The sequence below is a fragment of the Peromyscus eremicus genome, chromosome 11 (genome assembly GCF_949786415.1).
Source record: "Peromyscus eremicus chromosome 11, PerEre_H2_v1, whole genome shotgun sequence".
Taxonomy (NCBI): Eukaryota; Metazoa; Chordata; class Mammalia; order Rodentia; family Cricetidae; genus Peromyscus; species Peromyscus eremicus.
Genome location: NC_081427.1, coordinates 39,973,874 through 39,994,906, shown reverse-complemented (window position 1 = coordinate 39,994,906; position 21,033 = coordinate 39,973,874). Strand labels below are relative to the sequence as shown.

Sequence of the window (21,033 nt, the reverse complement as noted above, 5' to 3'; positions counted from 1 at the left end):
GTGTGTGTGTGTGCATGCATATGCCTGTCTGTAAGAAGGGAGAATGAAGTTGTTTTCATGTTTTAAGTAAATTACCTCTCTAAGGCTGGCACATATACTTCATTTAATCTGGGTTATCTTAAAAATCAGTATGTGTAATCCTCTACATCAGTGATAGAGAGAACTCTATAATGTGACTTTATTAGTACTTAACAGTTATGTATAGGGTATTTAATGAGCAATACCAATGTTAAGTGCCACAATTAGTACAAGAGTGCACATTAAGAAAACAGGATAAGGGGTGGGGATTTAGCTCAGTGGTAGAGCGCTTGCCTAGCAAGCGCAAGGCCCTGGGTTTGATCCTCAGCTCAAAAAAAAGAAAAAAAAAAAGAAAACAGAATAGAAAAACTACAAAGCAGCGGGTATGGTTGTACAGCTGTCTGTGTACATTAAGAATTAGATATTTGAAACTGCTCAACTCAAACCCAAGTTAAAGTACTGTAGTTTCTTAATCATTCACAAGGTTATAGCATTCTTTGGTATCTGCATACCGTGTGTGTGTGTGTGTGTGTGTGTGTGTGTGTGTGTGTGTGTGTGTAGGGGTGCACATGCAAATGTGTGCATGTGTTTCAAAGCCAGAGGCTGATGTATTTTCCTCTATTGCTCTCTACTTTATTTTTTAAGACATGGATTCTTAATGAATGGAGTTTCCCAACTAGCTAGAATGGCCGGCCAGTGAACATTAGGAATCCACCTTCCTCTTATTCCGTCTAGTACTAGGGTTACAGTCATGTGCCACCACATGTCATTAAAAAACAAACTAACAAAAGCCATGGATGCTAGGATCCAAATTCAAGTCCCCATGCGTGTATAGCAGGCACTCTACTGACTGAGCCATCTCCCCAGCCTGTTAGAGCATTCTTCTTGTGTGCTGTCAAGACTAATATATTCATTTTAGATAGCAAATTGTATATTGAGCTTTCTGTTACATTATTCAAAGACATGAATTTTGAATGAAATATATATTAAAATCATAAATTACACTGTGGTTGATCTAACTAGAAAAAAGTATCTTGTCAGAATTGCCTACGTTTATTTTGAATATTCCAGTCTATAAACCCAGAATACAATTCTACATTCTTTATCTTAATGGCCAAGATCTGCTGTGCTAGGAAGAAAAGTGATCAAAATAACCAGTAAGGCAGTCAGGTCCAGTTAAATGAGGAAATTTCATACTTACTCTCCACCACTCCTGGGATTGCTCTGTAATGCTGGAACTGATAGAAGGACTTTTCCAGCATGTACTCGGGATTAATTTCTTCTACTCGTAGTAAGTTCAAAACCATGTTATACGTCAGATGGAAAGCACTATTCAGAGGGTCAGCAGAGCCCTTCAAGAAAAAGCAGGACAATTTTGCACATTTCCAAAATAAATTTACACAAGACTTGTAATATGCTTAATAATTTATCCTACACTAACAAATACAGAAATATATAAGCTCTTTTTTTTTTTTTTTTTTTTTTGGTGCACCGAAGCAAAGTGATAAAATGTTTAATCTCTTTAAAAGTCAAGGGTGACTAAAATCAGTAGGGGATATAGTGGTTCAAAAACTATATGCAAAATATGCTTAGCTCTCTCCTTCCAAGCACAAAGCAGGATCGTCTTTTTGGTTTCCCAGCAAGGAGGATCAATGAATGTGGCGGAAAATGACGTGTCACTTTCTGACCATGTGTTTAACTGCTGGTAGGAAAAGCTATATTCTCCTTCTGGTACACTGATGGTCCATGCTGATGCTCCATCTGGCTGGCTCTTTAAGGATGCTAAGTGGAGTCTGTTCTAACAACCTGTGACGAACATGGAGCAGGTCAGAGACATGCACCTTAGGTTACTAAGGTTGAGATTAGTGGCTGCAGCATAACCGGGCATGTAGTGACAAAATGTACTTATTTCAGAGTAGTATCTGGAGAAAAACAGTATACTGGAAATCTGTGACATAAGAGCTGCTGACATATTTCCCACGTTATAGGTCTTTCTCTATATTTTGGTAATTCTTTTACACCTCCAAATGTGGCTGTTACCTAGAAGAGACAGGGTATCTAGGCACTATTTTGTTGTACATTTTTACTGTAGAAAACTGTTAGCTTGCACCAAAGGTTTTTATCCAAAATATTGCCTCAACATCTAAGCTCACAGTTTGTAACAGTGGCTCTTGAGAAGTATCTTTTTTTTATAAAGTACTTTGCAAGTGCGAAAGCAGCCGTATAGCCATACGAAAGAAACATTATTATTATTATTATTTTTGGATTCTTTCCTCAGCTCATTAACCCAGTTCCATGCTTGGAGTGCTTTTTCTTTTCTTAGTAAGTGCTCTCTATTTCTAGTCCATGCCTAACTTTAAAGGCATGACTCTTTCCCCATCTCTCTTCTCTTCATGTAACATGAAGAGTGAGCATTTTTCTCTTAAACTCTTATAAAATAGTTGCAAGCTTTTAAAAAGATGAAATCCTTAGAAAATGCATCCTGAAACACAACTGCTACTATTTCTGCCACACAGCTCTCAGTGGTGTGATAAACTCAAGAAATGCTGTTAGAGTACTTAACTACTGGGACTTCAGAATTTTAAATGTATGGAGACAAATTTGTGAAGAGTAGTAGTTTTACTCAAGTTCTGGATGAAGTGTGCCTAAATTAAAAAGAGAGAGAGAGCCGGGCGGTGGTGGTGCACGCCTTTAATCCCAGCACTCGGGAGGCAGAGGCAGGTGGATCTCTGTGAGTTCGAGGCCAGCCTGGTCTACAGAGTGAGATCCAGGACAGGCGCAAAGCTACACAGAGAAACCCTGTCTCAAAAAAACAAACAAACAAAAAAAAAAAAAAAAAAAAAAAAGAGAGAGAGAGAGAGAGAGATACCTGCACTAGGGTATCAGTCATGAGGTTTCTAAAACTCTGATTCTATCTATTTACTTTAAAAAGAAAATCTCAAACAGGTAGAGTTAATAGGAACCTAGATTTATGGAAAAGAATGTAATTTAAGACAATTTCAGCTACTTTGAAATTCTACAAATAGATCCTGCCTTTAATTTTCAGGGTTTTTTTCCTCTATATTTTCTATAAATTCAGACTTAAATAAACAGCAAATGTTTATTCTAGCTCATCTAAATTCTCAGTGCCTTGACACCTAAAATGCATTCCACATCCAATGAACCCAAGGCCCTTATAACTTCCCTAGCACATTGATAAATATAACCACTTCTTTTCTAACTTGGATAAAAAATATGGTGATACCATTTATTCTGACTGACTTGCCAGATCACATAGCAAGGACAGCAAGCTAAATTCTAATTTAGAAGTTATTTCTTCTGCTTTATTCCTTCTTTTAAATCAACTACTGTAGATGCTGTTTTCAGTGTACTTTAGATTAATATTTTTGCTCATCACTGCTATCATTCTTATTAAACAGTTCATCAAACCATGTTTGGGTTACTATAGCTACCATCCTAAATATCCTGGGTTCAATTTCTTTTGTGATGCTGCCAACTAAATATTCCTAAATATAATTCCATTTTGATTCATGACTTTGTTCAGCAATAAGATATGAGAAGTAAATTTCCTACATTCAGATACTGAAATCAATCACACACTTCACACCAAATGTTGTATTTTCTCCTCATGAAATAGATGAAAAATGACAGAGAAACAAGTTATTTTAAATGTATCCGTCTGGTATAGTTTGAAGCTTCAGTCTTGCATAATTTTCCTGGCTGTTTATAAATAGTCCTCCAGGACTGGAGAGACGGCTCAGTAGTGAAGAGGAAGCTCAGTTCCCAGCACCCACACTGGATGGCTCTTACCCACCAAGAACTCCCTTTCCAGGAGATCCAGCCTCTTCTGGCCTCAGGTACTTGCAAAGAGATAGTGCACACACAAGCATGCAAGCATACACACAAGGACACGCACACGCACACCTTTGAAGAAAATAGTCTCGTGAGTATTGATCATCGACACTGGAAACTAGATACCAAATGATCACAGAGTGATAAATGTCTACAGTCCCAGCACCCAGAAAGCTAAGTTAGGAGGACTACAATTCAACACCATGAGACCTTATTTCAGAAAAAGAACTACCAGTTGGATGCAGATATGATCAAGACACATTTTATAATGTATAAATTAATCAAAGAATAAAAACCACTTTTAAAAAGGGCTGCTACCATCTACCATATTGTTGTTTGCTCTGCATACGACTATAAATACAAATAGATGAACTTTGACATCACTCACATGAAAATGCAGAATATATATACACTTTTATCTATTTTTGCTATAGTATACCCTATTTCAAATTCTTCAAATAGTTCCTAAGTGTTAAAAGGTAAACAGCATATTTCATAGACACAGACACAAATCAATCAAAACATGCTAAAGCTTAAGTTAAAGAAGCTAATGAGCTCTGGGCGGTGGTGGTGCACATCTTTAATTCCCCCCAAAAGAAGCTAATGAGCTGGCAGTTAATACTGTGTTTTTAATTGATGTTACATTTTCTATTTCCTAAGGGCTTTCATAACATCTAACTAAGTGAAGAAGGAAAGCAACCAGAGCCAACTTCCTTAAGGAGATCTTTAAAGCCCAGCTGTGGTGCACACACCTGTAATCTAGTACTTAGACAAGAGGATCAGGAAGAGTTTAAAGCCAGCTTAAGAGCTACATAGCAAATCTGAGGGTGACCTAGACTTCATGAGACCTTGTCTAAAACAAAACAAACGAAAATCCCAGACTAACCAAAACTCACAATGAATGCCAGCTAGATGGCTCAGCTGGTAAAGGTGTTTGCCGCCACGCCTGAAGACTAATTTCAATCCCTAGAATCCACACGGTGAAGAAACTGCCTCCTGCAGGCTATCCTCTGACCTCCCCAAGAGAGCTATGGCACACTGCCCTCCCACACATAAGATGAATGGTTATAAAAAAAGACGAAGAAGAAAATTAAGGTACAAGGAAAGGCTATTTTGCAATACAGTTGAAAAACTTAGGTTTACGATTAGGATATTTGTAATTAAAGAGGCTGAGCCAAAGGCAAAGTACTGAGTTAATGTTTTGGGCTTTTTACCCTCACAAAGGTAAAGAAGCAGACAACCTGAAGTACTGGTATCAGGTACCCTACCTCCTGTTCTCATGGTTAGAGCACTTGCCCAACAGAGGAGGCAGGTACAGAGCTTCCTAAATCCGCCCTTTCTGGCCACCTTCACACCCATTATTTCCACTGCATGAGCTGCTAACTGCTCTGCCTATCAGATGGAACAATATGAACGGTAAAGCTCTTCTACCTTCCTAAGCCCGGAGAGTTGCAGAGTATCAACTCATCTAGACAGAGTCTAGCCTAGAACCCTGGAGAAAAGAACAGAGTCTTACCTTGAGTAGTTGTTTCCCAACTGTTGGGCTCATCTTTTCATCTACCATAAGAATTACAATCCCTCGGTCATCCATTCCCCTCCTTCCAGCACGGCCAGACATCTGGATGTACTCACCAGAGGAAATCTGAATATGAGAACATTTTCAAGTTTAGGAGAAAATCTGGTTAAAAAAAATATATTCCTCCAAAGATTTCATAAATTTGTAAGTATGGATGACAGTATTTGGAAATGACAGTGGAGAATTCAATCTGGTTTGGGGTTCAAGTTTGGAAGTATGAGACAACGCTACCGTGTGTGTGTGTGTGTGTGTGTGTGTGTGTGTGTGTGTGTGCGCGCGTGCGTGCGTGCGTGTGTGTGTGTGTGTGTGTGTGTGTGTGTGTGTGTCTGTCTGTCTTATTGTGTTACATATACTGGCTTAATGATATTGTTAATTCTTGGAAGGATTGCTAATGTATTTTGCAGTTACTACTGACATTTAAAGAAGTTTTAAAAATAAAGGTAATTAGCTAATGGGAAAAAAAATAATGCTTTACCCTTAAAGTTCTCTCATCATTACTTTTCAGGACTTTGGTAATTATTATGAGAAACTACTACTCTAAGCTGAAAAATAAATGACTAATTTCAAGAGAAAAATTTAGGTCAAGAGCTATCTAAGTTTTTCCAATGGCAGACAGTGAACCCCTGGAACAGACGGAACCCTCAAACTATGCATCTTACTTCCATCACTTCTTTCTCACACCCAACGATGCTTCGTTGCCCGCCTGACAAATACCCCACCACTGGTGCTTATTTTAAGGACTATCTTCTCCTGTAAGACTTCTCCACTGACTTCTGTTTTTTTAAATGAAAAAAAAAAAAAGGTTAATTTACATTTTATTTACTTGTATGGGCACTTTTCCCGCATGCACGTCTGTGCACCATCTGTATACAATACAGTGCCCACAGAAGTCAGAAGATGATGTCAGATTATCTGGAACTGGAGTCAGAAACAGCTGTTAGCCACCATGTGGGTGCTGAGAACTGCACCTGGGTCCTTCAGAAGAGCAGGCAGTGCTCTTAACCACTGAACCATCTCTCCAGCCGGCCGTCTTCTGTTCTTACGATGTACCTTTCCTATACGTACCTCTTAGAACAGACAGACATCAAGTTGGAATTATTTTTTTTTTTGTTTGAGGTAGGGTCTCCCTATGTATCCCTGCATGGCCTAGAACTCACTAGTCCAGACTAGGATAGTTTCAAAGCTGTCTTACTTACATGCCAAGTGCTGGGCCTACAGATGTGGCCACCCTACACAGCTCCAGTTATGGTTTTACTCTCAGACCCCAGTGCTATCTATTAGCACTCTACCTCTCTATCTTAGGCTTGGTAACCACTTGCTGAATGGGATACTTGCCGTGAGATTCATTTTACATTTTAGCCCAATTCACTGTTTCAGCCACACTCTCACTTTCCTTCCTTCGTGGGAAGGAGACATGTATAAACTGTTTTGATCCTCTACTCTAGAAGACGAAGGGGAAGTAGTGGGTGGAAGACAGCCACTGTAGTGGGAGTGCTTCACACAACTCCAGAGTCACTGGCACCCTATCCCTACAGCCAGTCTAAAGGAATCTGACTGAGGGGCTGGGTACAAATTAAAAGGACCTAAGGTTCAATGCTGATGGAACTTGTTTCTTACCGTGCTTGGGAGCAGAAGTACTTCAGATCTTAAGATGTCTCCACAGACCCAACAGAGCATCTCTTATCTGAAACTCTGAAATCTGATATGTCTCAAATTCCAATACTTTTTGGAGACATTATATCAGTGTTCAAGTTTTAGGTTTTGAAGTAGTTTAGATTTTCAGATTAGGGAAACTCCACTTACATTTCAAGCTCTTATACATTTGGAAATAAAAATCTCAACGATATGAGCCAAAGTCATGTGAGATAAAATAAAGATTCGTTATTATTTTTAAATACAATTAATTACTTACCCATCTAAAATCCTTCCCATCAAATTTACGGGCATTTGTAAATAAAACAGTTCTGGCTGGCATATTAATTCCCATAGCAAAAGTCTCTGTGGCAAATAAGGCCTAAATAAAGAAGGAATTTATATAATTAGTTAATGGATTTTAAGGTAAAAACTTTCATAATTTTCAAGATTAAATAAAGCTAGTATTAATTTTTAAATTTAGTTCTTTAATGAAGCCAAAAATAAGTGACAAGATGAATGCTAGACCTATTAAATAGATATCACATAACATTACATAATAGCCATAACTACTGAATAATCGATATTGCAATATTACATAATAAAATAGACCTATCTATTACATAACACTTAATTTCCTTTACACTTGTCAAACTTATTAATTCCAGGGAATGAGTCTTCCTTACAGCCCAGTGCAGTCAAATGGAGAGGACACAACTGGACCAGTGGACAAAGATGGGGCAGTCGAGCATCTTTCTAAGCACAGTCAACTCTCCTGGCTTTCTCGCTGGTCATACCCTAGTTCTGAAGATCACTTCACAATTAAGTCTCCAGGGCAGTACAGACTCACGACTACTGAACTCTAAGCCTTTATGAACAAAAACAGTTGATTTAGGCATAAGTCAATAAAGTGTAATGGGTAGCCATTCCAGCTTTGTTCTGGAAGTTCCAACCCCCATTGAGACTTCGGCAACTGTCACGCCTATAAGGCGGGGCCAAGGGAGGGGCCTGGAGACCCAAGATCTGGATGGGCTGCCCTCTCACTCTGTTCCGGGACCCTGGACGGTGGAGGTGGGCCAAGCAGAGCTCCAGAGAACACCGCTGGACTGCGATACACCTTCCCCAGACCCTGCGACCTACCTATCCCTTAATTTGTAAGTTACGCCATTAAATAAATCTTTTAACTACGTGGAGTGGCCTTAATAATTTCACCAATAATAAAGTCAATTAAATATTCATCAGCAGGAAAGATAATACTTCATCAACTCAAAGGAACACTAGTCATTAAAAAAATGAACCATACATATGCCAAAACAACATTGGTGATATAATAACCTTTCGTTTGCAAAAAAGTCGTATGTTTGAATGTATGCTAGTGAACATTTCTGGGAAATAGGGAGCAGGATGAACTTTCTCCTTCTATTTTATTTAAAACTATTTTACTTGAATTCAACAGCCTGTAATTATCACTAATACTCTTGAAAAGTGATCCACTAATCGTTAAGCTTAGCAAAATTTATAATCTATAGAAGAACATCAACAAGGACTTACTACAGTACTAACACTTCATTAAAATACTTAAGTATTTCTTTTAAATATTCTTCATAAGGCTGAGGACTCTCAGGTAAAACACACAGAAGTGGTTATACACTAAAGTTGTTTCTCATTTCTAATATCCCATTTCTGGGTATAGGCAGTAAGACTTTTTGATTGTTTGTTTTTTAGAGACAGGGTTTCTTTGTGTAGCCCTGGCTGTCCTGAAACTCACTTTGTAGACTAGGCTGGCCTCGAACTCACAGAGATCAGCCTGTCTCTGCCTCCTGAGTGCTGAGATTAAAGGTGTGTGCCACCATCACCTAGCCCCATCAGTCAAGTTTTTAAAAAAAGATCAAACTAGACTCCCACTGAGTTCAATCGACTATCCTAAAACATCCCTTTCCTGAGTATAACAAATAAATTGTATCTAACTACCCCTTTAATCAATCAATGATGGAGTCAACCTCAAGTGTCACAGTCAACCTCAAGTCTAACAAATAGCACATTCTGCACAACTGTATTGCAGCCAGGTGGTGTCACTACCTAAGATACTAAGTAACTTTTTCTACCTACACTCCCAAGTTTATAGCACTGGTAGGGCACCATATGTAAAGTCAAGTTCATCACCTAAAGCACTGCACTTCCCTAAGGCGTTCTATACAAACAAATTTTTTAGAAAGCAGACAAAACAAAGCTAGCAAGATAGGATGGTTCATACCCATAACCCCAGCATACAATAGGCAAAGCAGGATTGCTGTTGGAGGACAACCTGGGCTACAGAGTAAGACACTGTGTCAGAAAAAAGACAAGAGGAAAAAGACAAGACAGGACAAGATCCCAAAAATCTGCCAATAGGGACTGGGTGGTGGAGTGCTGTAAAATCAAGTATCAACAACAAACCTGCGGATAAACAATGGTCACTAGTTTGGTCAACTTACATTGTTCATACACTACAATTTTGAGACATAAAAAATTAAACAATACCTTTATCAATCCTTCAGAAAAGAGAATTTCTATAGTTTCCTTCAAAATAGGAAGTAAACCACCATGATGAATACCAATCCCCCGTTTCAAAAGAGGAAGTACGTGTTCAACCTGTAATTTTAGAATAATGTAACGTTATAAGGTAAAGGGAATTTAAAACGTTAAACTTGGGAAAATGGGTAACTAAAGAAGAAAACATTGGTATTTAAGATTTAAGGAAACTTTACGATTTCCCAGAAGAAAAGCAAAAAAACCAAACCCATATTCTCACATATTCAACTTGAAATACAACTGTGGCCTAGCTTTACCATGAGAGCCATGATAAAGACATACAAGGATTCTGCTCCTCAAAGCTGTAAACATAGTAAGTTGTAAACCGCAACTTCATCTCCCACACAAGTCTAAGCTGTGTCAGCAGAGTCTGTCTGTAAATTGACATGGAGGGTCACACTTTACAGTCCCAGCTATTCCAGAGGCTGAGGCAGGAATGTCACTGAATGCAGCAAACCCTTATCTCTTAAAAAGCCAAACTAATAAACACAGAAGATCTTGGCAGTTCAAACTCTAACCATGAAACATTAAACTATCAAACGTATTTCCTTTAAAATCAAAAGACTAACTGAAGAGCACATCCTCACAAGGCTGCCAAACCCCACATTTTAACTGTTTTAGGATAAAATACAACAAGCCACGCAAGGAGCAGCCATTCAATACCTCCATCCACCTGGAGGGAAAGGATTTTAAATTTTTCTAAGTTAAAACACCATTTTAAATGCCAAGAAACATACCCTCGTAATTGTAGGCTAACCTAAATCCTTTACAAACCAACATCACCTTCAAGTTGCCTCACTCTAACTTTCCTGCACTATCTAGTTAACAGAGTAGTTTTGTACTTTGGATGCACAGTAAAATCATATGGGAAGTTTTTTTTTTAAAGATTCTACCAACTGGGATTCAAACTAGACTGATTAAGTCAAAATCCCTGGGAGTGGCACCTAAGTATCAGCATATTTGAGATGCCCAGTCAATCCCAACAGTCAAAGGAAAAGTATGAATTAGATTAAAGCAAAGTATATGTTCATATCTTTTCTTTCTTTTTTTTCTTTTTTCAGACAGGGTTTCTTTGTGTAACAGACCTAGCTGTCGTGGAACTCGCTTTGTAGACCAGGCTGGGCCTTGAACTCACAGAGATCCACTTGCCTTTGCCTCCTGAGTGCTGGGATTAAAGGTGTATACCACCACCCAGCTGATGTTTATTTCTTAAAGAATACATAATTTTCATTAGGTATACTCTTTTGTTCAGTATTCTTATAAATTCTTATGAACTGAGAAATTTAATGACTTAAAAATCAACAATAGGGGTTGGGGATTTAGCTCAGTGGTAGAGCGCTTGCCTAGCAAGCACAAGGCCCTGGGTTTGGTCCTCAGCTCCGGAAAAACAAAAAAAACAAAACAAAACAAAACAAAACAAAATCAACAATAAATTCTTGCTATACAGGAATATAATTTCTAGATTATGCTATGTATTCTCTTAAGAGAAAAATTCTTTCATACAGAAAATCTTGCTTGGCATTTTTTCAGCAATTTGAAACATATATGAAGGTATTTGAGAGCATAGACCAACTGTGTAATAAATTAATGACGATGCGTTAATATCTGCTAAAATCCATACTTATTGGTACTAACTCACCTGAGGGAGCTTTTTATCTTCATCAGACAAGCAGTCAATTGCATTATTGAATACTTCTTCAACCATCTTCTTTTCTTCATCTATGAGAGAAAATTGAAGGGCACATAAATGAATAACCCCTGGGCTGGCAGTCTTAGCTAGGATATGCTACTATCCAGCTGTATAACTTTAAGTAAGGTACATTTACAGTGAATATGAATATATATATATATATATATATATACACACACACACACATATTTATGTATACACACACACACATTTGTTAAATGTCTTATTTGAGAAATTCAGCATGCTTGAGGAAAAGAGTGGGTCTAGACTGCTGTAAGAATGAAGGACAGTGCTTTCGATAAGTTATTCTAACCAAGAGACCTACTCTTAATGAATCAGAGACAGATGCAGAATAACTGGGTTTATAATAATGAAGTACAAGAAGGTATGACTGTAATGGTTCTCAGTAATGTGCTCTGGCTTTAATATAGAGCTACGTAGTTCTAGCTTCCAATGAACTAGAAGGCCAAGGATTCAGCTGCAGTGGTACAGTGCTTGCCCAGCATGTGATAGGCCCAAGGAGAGACAGAGGGGGAAGAATCTGAGAAAACTTTATAAAGCTTTACAAAGGTTCTGAGTACATACTATTATGATTATAAGCAAATTGCATAAGCTAGTATTATACAGCAGACGTATGACCAGAAATTTGTCTTAAACTAATTTAGATGCAACATTAAAACCATGTGGAAATTATGTAATACCTGTGTTGAAATCTAATTTAGTCATTTGAAGAGCATATGCTTCACAATCTTTCTTACTAAAACTGAAGATAATTACAGGTTGAAAATTTCTTTCCATAATCATCTTCACAATCTTGAACACATTTGATGGACCTGCAAAGGGTAAATAAACCACACTCCAAATTAACTCAAAATTGACAATAGACTTAAATGTAACTATAAAATAATAATAATTAAAAAAAAAAACCTACAATAAAAAATAAGAAAGATCTTCATGATCAGCCAAGCATGGTGATGCACACCTTTTACCCCAGCACTCAGGAGGCAGAGGTAGGTAGATCTCTGTGAGTATAAGGCCAGCCTGCTCTACATAATGAGTTCAGGACAGTCAGTGCTATGCAGAGAAACCCTGTCTCGAAAAACCAAAAAAAGAACAAAGAAAAGATCTTCACAATCTCGATTAGACAGAGAATTCTTGGCTATGAAGCAATTATGACAAAAAGGTGAAACTAGATTTCCCCAACATGAAAAACTCTGTGCTTTAACAGATAAGAGCAGTAAGTGAACAACCAATCCAAGTCTACCATAATATGGAAAAACAAACAAACTCAAGTTATTTGATATAGGTCTACCCAGAATATACGAACTTTTATAATTCAACAGAGACAATCCAATCCAAAGTCAGACAATGGGGGTGCTGAAGAAATGGCTCAGCAGCTAAGAGTCTCAATCATGAGGACCAGAGTTGGAATTCCAGCACTCATGACAAGTGGCTCATGAACACCTCTAAGTCCAGCTCCAAGGGACCCGACGCCCTTTTCTGGCCTCCAAAGGCACACACAGATATACACATGAATAAGATAAATTTAAAAACCAAAGGGTTTTTTTTTTTTTTTTTAAATGAACGTTGTGGCACATAGCCTTTAATCCCAGCACTTGGGAGGCAGAGGCAGGCAGATTTAATTTGAGGCCAGCCTGGTCTACAGAGTGAGAGTTCCAGGACAGCCAGGACTACACAGAGAGACCCTGTCTTGAAAAACCAAAAGAAAAAACAAAAAAAACAACAACAAAAAAAAAAACCCCACACAAATCAAAACCAAAACGAAACAAATAACAAAAACCTTTTAAATAGACAAAGGATTACAACAGCTATTTTATCACATCCTGTGAGGTGCCAAAAGTACCCAGTAAGAAGTTCAACCTCAGCGACCACAGGAGATATGAAGAGTGCACTAGAATACCACTTCACTTTTACTAGGAAGATTATAATCAAATAGACACATAAGTATCCTAGACGCACAAGAAAATGATACTCAGATACACTCCTCAGAGGAATAGCATGAAAAATGGCAAATAGTGTGGCTACTTTGGGAAATAAATTGGCAGTAATCAAAAGGTTAAACTTCCCATATAATTCCTAAATTCTAGATACCTACCCAGGAAAAAAGAAAACGCATAATTCCCACAAAAACTTGTAACATAAGCCAAAATGTTATAGCATATTATTCATAATCAACAAAATAATAGAAACAACTCCATATCCACTCAAATAATGTATATTCTCATGACAGAATATTTATTATTTGGTCATATAGACACATAATATAATTATGTGAATCTTATATCATTCAAAGGAGTCAGCTACAAAAGACTACATGATTCTATTTTCATGAGACATCCAGAAAAGGCAAATCTATGGAGACAGAAAAAAAAGACTAGTGATGACTTCAGTCTGTGGTATACTGAGAAAAGAAGATGAAGAATGAGTGCGGACGCACATGGTTCTGGGAGAGAGGAGCTAATCCTCTTAAAATCAGATAGTAGGACAGCTGTACAGTTCTATGAATATACTAGAAATTATGAAGATGCACATTTTCAAATAATTAATTTCATGTTATGAAAATTGTATGAAAATTTAAAGCTGACTCTGGCAATGGTGTTATGTGAATATACCCAAACCCACTAATTAACCACTCTATGTGGGTAAACTGTACACTATATATATTTAAATTAATGCCATGTAAGAAAAACAGATCGCCCTTTATTCATCCAAATTGTCATCAAAAAACGTCAGATGAAAGACAAACTAGAGTAATGTAGCTATTCAATTTGCAAGTACAACGCTTGGCTAACAACTGAGTTCCAAATTACCTTTTGTTCCTCCTTTCCGTCCCTTCTGGTCTCCTTTGGCCAAATCACCTGCGTCTCGAAGCACTTGCATCGCGGTATTAAAATTATCTTCTCTGAAGTCACCCTAGAATCATAGTTTTTTTTCCATGTAACTTTCAAATATATAACACAGGCTACAGAGATGATGATTCAGTGGTTGACAGTATCTGTGCCCTTGCAGAGGGCCTGGGTAGAACCCGCATGGTGGCTCACAAATATTTAACCATAGCAAACATTTCTTAAACACAAAGTTTCTCCAAAGAGCGAAAGTTTAATGCAACAATAATTATAACCAACGTCACTTAAAATAAGTGACATGTAGCCGGGCGATGGTGGCGCACGCCTTTAATCCCAGCACTCGGGAGGCAGAGGCAGGTGGATCTTTGTGAGTTCGAGGCCAGCCTGGTCTACAGCGCGAGAGCCAGGAAAGGCGCAAAGCTACATAGAGAAACCCTGTCTTGAAAAACCAAAAAAGGAAAAAAAAAAAAAAAAAGTGACCTGTGACAACAAAATGTGATAAAGGAGAGATGAAATATGGGAAGACACAAATATCTGGCATTTCCAGAGCCCTTGATTCTCTAGGCATTTCAAATACGGAGAATGGAAGAAAGGTAAGTAAATTCGTGCATTAGAAAAAAGTCTCGAGTACAATTTGTTTTTAAACCAGCATCTCACTAAGCTGACCTCAAAATCCTGGGAACAAGTAACCTTCCTATCTGAGATTCCCAAAGGGTCAAGCTTGCAGGTGAGTACCACCACAGCATCAAACAGTATCAGAAATAAAAATATTTTTAAATAATCATTTTTGAAGAGTGAAGTATGAGACCAAAAAAAAGTGTGTCTATGTGGAGGGAGTGGTTAATATTTTTCTCCAACTCAAAATAAAGGGAAAGCAACATATAAAAGATGACATTATATAGACATATGCGTTATTCCCTTACATTTTCATCGACCACAAGGTGAAGGCCATCTCCCCCTGCTGGAAATATGTAATGTTGCAATGGAGTAGGTCGGTAATCCGTATAAATTACATGACAGGGCTACAAAAAGAAAAAATTAAAGAGAATTTTAGTTCTTCAAGGCAAAAATGTATATTTGATTTACTCAAAAAAATTTAACACTTTCAAATAATTTTAAAAGCTAGGCAAGTGAAAAATAGGGGGAAAAATAGGCCCCCTAATTCATATTACCACCTTCTTAATTTACCGGTTCCCTAATCAAGACCAAACATATGATCTGGACTTCCACTACCCATTGGCTCATCTGAAGTATTGTAATTACAAACAACAAGGCCTAATACTGTGATACAATACAATACTGATGTATAAAAACCAAACAAAACTCTTGTAGCACAAAGGCTTTTTAAAGCAGCAGATTGATCTAGCTCTATCTATCAGGAAATTCACTGGGCTTCCATCTTACAGAAGCAACAGAGAAGAGGAATGTGACTGGATATAAACATAAGTTCATGAGAGTAACAGTGTTCAGCAAAATAAAATCAATACACTCATCAACACCCAGAAACAAGTATTTGTTGCAAAGTCTTATACAAACATTAAAGTTGAACTAGAAACAGTGAATACTGAGTGTGAACACATTTACATATCAACTACCAAATCAAACATGCAAGAGATAAGCAGGATTTTCTGGTCTAAGACCTCAGAAAAACTCTTTACTGTGTTCTTGTAGCTCACTGTCAGAGCAAACGTACTGTCATCAGGATTAGCTTGGGAAATTAGGCTCCAAAGACCAACTCTTAGAGCCTTAGCTATACTAGACTGGAGGTGGAACTCAGAAACAACAATTTCTAGTGAGCCTACTCATTTTGATAAGCTGCTTGACTTAAGAAGTAGATTCACACTAAACTGTCTTCTTTCTCCTTAAGAGCATCAGGAAAATGTATAAGAAGGGTATGGTAAGCCCAATCAGTAACTTTTTAAAATAATGAAGACATAAAAAGTGTAGGAAAGTACCTGTTTATGTAGGTGGCAAATCCATTCAGCAAACTGTCGAGCATTTGGAATAGTAGCCGAAAGAAAGACATAATGGACATTATCTGGCAGCAAAATAATAGTTTCTTCCCATACTACACCACGCTCTGAGAAACACAAATGTAGTTTGGAATTGTGTTAGCTAAGTGATAGTATCTAAAATTATTTTCTCTTAGGCTTACTAACTGAACATGCAAACCACTTCAAACAAGCATATTTTTGGCCACAGACCATACCTGAAACCTACTTCAGTTCATGAATCGATAGAGTAGATACAACATGCAGTAACTTCATGCAGAATAAACTCTGAAAAAGCAGTTTCAGACTGTATCCTTCCCATAACAAACAAGATCCCCAGTACCAAGGCAGCTAATAGTATTTCTGCTATTGGTTAATGACGCCTAGGACATTACAACAACACATTTGAAAGATATGCTATTACTATACCATATGCCATGTTACCCAAATTACCCTCATCATCTCTGGAAAAAAAAAAGGATCTGATGAATAGTAGATCTGAAATGGGTATAGCGCTGTTAAAATGTCCTAGTAACATAAATCTATCTCTAAATTAACATTCATTACTTGTTTTATAATAAGATACTTTAAAAAGTATTTTAATACATATTAATGACTTGAAAACACTTAGTTGGGCTTTTTATACAATTTCAAAGTTTTGAATACATAGTTCCAAAAAGTAATAGCTCTTTGTTCCATGTAATTTTTGTTTTCCTGTTTGCATCTGAATATTAATTTTAATAACCAACTTCTTTTATCATTTACACATATTATATTTAACTTCTTTTAATCACAGTTAAATTTGCTTATCACATGATTCTTTGGAATACTAAATGTTTTTAGTTTGTGTGTGGGTGTGTGCATGCCAAGGCACTTGTTTGGATGTTAGAAGAGAACTTTTTAAGAGTCAGTTGTCTCAGCTGGGCATGGTGATGCACGCCTTTAATCCCAGCACATTGGAAGAAGAGGCAGTGGATCTCCGTGAGTTCCAGGCCAGCCTGGTCTACAAAGCAAGTTCCAAGCCAGCCAGTGTCCTGGAACACAGAGAAACCCTGCCTTGAAAAAACAAAGAAAAAAGACACAGGTCCTGGGATTGAACTCAGGTTGCCAGTATTAGTGACAAGAGCACTAGCTGGCTCAGACCCATCATTTTTAAAGCAAATAGAAATTGTGTTTGAAAGTATCTGTATGAATTTGGCAAAGGTAAGTGTTGATGTTTTCTTACATTATATTATCATGAAAAAAAAAAAAAAAATATATATATATATATATATATATATATATATATATATGCACAAGCAGTTCAAACCTGTGGGTCTCGACACCAGGGAGATACATATCAGATATTTAAATTACGATTTCTAACAGTAGCAAAATTAGTTACGAAGTAGCAATGAAATAATTTTTGGTTGGGGGGGTCACCACAACACGAGGAACAATGTTAAAGGGTCTCAGCATTAGGAAGGTTGAGAACCGCGGATATAGACTAATTCAGTTCTTTAAAATAAAAAATCTTACTTTAGGTGTGTACATATTAAACATTAGCTTTTAAATGTCAGATTTTCTGGTATACCCCAAACTGCAACTACATTTATTTTTTTAACTGCAGTAGGGTAACAGCCTGAGGAAAAATATATTTATAGCAGTTTTGTTTTACTTATTTATTTCATACCTACCTTCTTTTTACAAATATGGAGTCACAGGTTTAGAAAACTAAATTAACTTAAAAATTACCAATATTATCTTTGTAAACCAGAAGCTCTATAAATTCTTTCACATTAAATAATTACTGAGAATTGGGCGGTGGTGGTGCATGCTTTTAATCCCAGAACTTGGGTGGCAGAGGCAGGTGGATCTTTGTGAGTTTGAGGCCAGCCTGGTCTACAAAGAGAGTTCCAGGACAGAGCTACACAGAGAAACTGTCTCAAAAAACCAAAAAATAAAAAAATAGTTACTGAGCTTCTTATGTGAGGGAGGAAAGCAAGGTCTTGCTATGTAGCCTAGACTCACTGATCTCATTTCTTCCTACCTCTGCCTCCCCCATCCTCCTGTCTCAGCCTCCCAAGCGCTGGTATTATAGGCATGCACCATGTCTGGCTTAGTGAGAACTCTATAAAAGCAAACTACTTTTTAATTCCATTTGCTTTACTTGAATGTGTATAATTTTACCTGATGAACATTACTACTTAAGGAACTAAACTTTAATTAAGTCCTACTGGGAATATTTTACCATGTTGTCCACAATCTGAATATGTAGTAGTATACCAGAATTCTAGGCACACGAAAACTGAAACTAAGCCCAACAATTCTTATTCAAAATTATTAATGGCATTTTGAGGGAAATGCATAGCAGATATCTCAACACTGCAAAGTATACCTGAATCTCTCATGTAATGAATTTCATCAAATATGACCCAAGCAACTTCTCGCATTACTTCAGAACCTCTATACAGCATACTTCTCAAAATCTAAAAGAGGGAAGACAGATTTAGTAGAACTTTAACATAACATCCAATAATTAGACAAATACTGTTTGTTACCAACAAGAAATTTTTGATAACTTTGTTATGTGGAAATATTAAATATTATAAAGCTAAATATCTTTGACTAGTCAATACATATAATCAGGTATCCACAAAGATACTATTATTATCATACCTACTCTTTTGTTTATTTGGAATATGAAGCCAACTTCCTCTCTACAACATCTTCTCAGGAGCCACACTTTAGGACATAAGAGGTACTTAACTTTTGTCCAAGACAATGAATCCCTAAAGTGTTTATGTTTCTGCCTCACAATGTGGATACACTGTAATAATCATTGTCTTTAGTTGCAAGAGTTAAAGAAAATCTTCAGGTGAAAGCTTTTAGAATGGATAAAAACTTATACTGAACTCCGAAAAGAAAAGTGAGCTACCCCTTTTACATACTCTCCAAACTAGAAGCTAATTTATACTACTGTAAATGAAAATGAAATACTATGAAAGTATGTATCAAAGTCCTAATAAGGGAGCTGGTGAGATGGTTCAGTGGAATCTAAGTTCAGTCCCCCAAAATCAACACATAAAGGTGAAGGTAGAGAACTGACTCCCCGACGTTCTTCTCTTGACCTTCCTTCACACATACACTATGGCACATGTGCCCACACACACACCATGCACAGAAATATATATACACACAATTTTTTAAGTACCAACTACAGGAGATATTCATGCCCAAATCATGCTATACTCAAAACCTAACAGTGATTAGAAAAACTTAAGTATAATAGTGAGTATATATTTTTAAGTAGATTATTTACCTGCTTATTGTAATAATTACCCAGGCACAAAAGTAAAAACTATCCAGTATAAACTATCCAGTGTTGGATTGATATATATTGACTAAACTCCAAAGGAAAGGTTAGATGAGGCACAACATAAATCACCTCTGTAGTCATAACAAAACAAAACATGAAACAAAGAGTCACTATGTGTATGAAACAATGTATTCAAATGCTTGAAACTCTATATAATATAAAGAAATCAACTAAATATTTCAAGTCATAGTAAGTAATAAGTATTAAAAATACTTTTAAAGGTGTCTATGTTTTATCAGAAGTAATAAATATTAATTTAGAGATATGTTTAATGCTGCTAGGGCACTTTACAATTATTATGCCCTTTTCAAACAATTCTATTCACAAATAATTATTACATTTTATCTGAAAAAAAGCAGGCTATAAACTATCCAGTGTTGGATTGATATATATTGACTAAACTCCAAAGGAAAGGTTAGATGAGGCACAACATAAATCACCTCTGTAGTCATAACAAGACAAGATGCTGTAGGATTAATAGTAACATCTCCAGTCATCAGACCAACATCTTGAAACTCTTCATACATTTCACGGTATTTCTGGTTACTGAGAGCCTTGATTGGGCTGGTAAATATTACACGCTGTTTTTCTCTTAAAGCCAATGCAATAGCATACCTAAAAACACAGAAACAGGTAAGACTTCAAGTTTGGAGAGCATTCATTCATAATCTATTACTATGAATAAATTATTACACTATAATCGTGATTTATCTGAAAGGAAGAAGTCTAACTGAGCAAGGACTTTTTAACTCACAGTCACTTGGAGTTAAAACTATAATTGTCTTATCAGTGGATACCCTATTTCTTGCTAGAAAAGCCTTTGGTTCTACTGACAGGCATCCAAAAGTCCATTACTTCTGTTCATCCATTTATATATACACAGACTACAAATAATAAGAAACCCACAGAAGGGGGAGTGGATTTTTCTTCTATAGTTTCATGAGTGAGTTCATCGATATGTACTCTTTTTCTTAATGTAATATTTAACAAGTCATTTTTTTACTTATTGTAGGTTCTATTTATCAAGTTCTTTCCTAGGTATTAATGGAATTCAATATGATGGTATTGTTTGTTTGCTTTTAAAAGAAAGCTCAGTTTAGTATTTAACTACAGGCCATGAAATTAAGGTTTAAGAGGAAACACTGTGGCAGAGACGTTTTAAAGAAATAGTTCCTGCACAAAGTATGCTTATCATACCAGCCATCCTCTGAATTATAAAATTAAGAATTGTTCAAACATAATCAAATAGTAACAGTGAAAGACATATATGGAAAAGCAAATATAGAGATGTTACATTATCTAAAATACTGACTTTTCAACAACAACAATAACAAGGAATAGGAAACAGAAAAGTATAATCTGTACTTAGGGAAAAGTAGACATAAGGAATTGAATGTTTGGCTCCAAAGGTTGGATTTGGCAGAAGAACATCTCAAAAGCAGCTACAGAGACAGCAACTTTTAAAACTATGTCCCTCA

General features: G+C 36.7%; 1 protein-coding gene across 1 annotated transcript in view; it reads right to left on the bottom strand.

The window, feature by feature from the left end:
* Mtrex (Mtr4 exosome RNA helicase) overlaps positions 1-21,033 on the bottom strand; it is a 70,021-nt gene that overhangs the window by 35,692 nt on the left and 13,296 nt on the right. The window contains exons 6-16 of the mRNA XM_059276737.1: positions 19,996-20,170; positions 18,575-18,665; positions 16,162-16,286; positions 15,130-15,228; positions 14,171-14,273; positions 12,041-12,172; positions 11,289-11,368; positions 9,599-9,709; positions 7,359-7,460; positions 5,387-5,512; positions 1,220-1,370 (exon numbers count right to left, since the gene is read on the bottom strand). Of these exons, the coding sequence (XP_059132720.1) occupies positions 1,220-1,370; positions 5,387-5,512; positions 7,359-7,460; positions 9,599-9,709; positions 11,289-11,368; positions 12,041-12,172; positions 14,171-14,273; positions 15,130-15,228; positions 16,162-16,286; positions 18,575-18,665; positions 19,996-20,170 (1,295 nt within the window). The remainder of the gene's footprint in view (positions 1-1,219; positions 1,371-5,386; positions 5,513-7,358; positions 7,461-9,598; positions 9,710-11,288; positions 11,369-12,040; positions 12,173-14,170; positions 14,274-15,129; positions 15,229-16,161; positions 16,287-18,574; positions 18,666-19,995; positions 20,171-21,033) is intronic.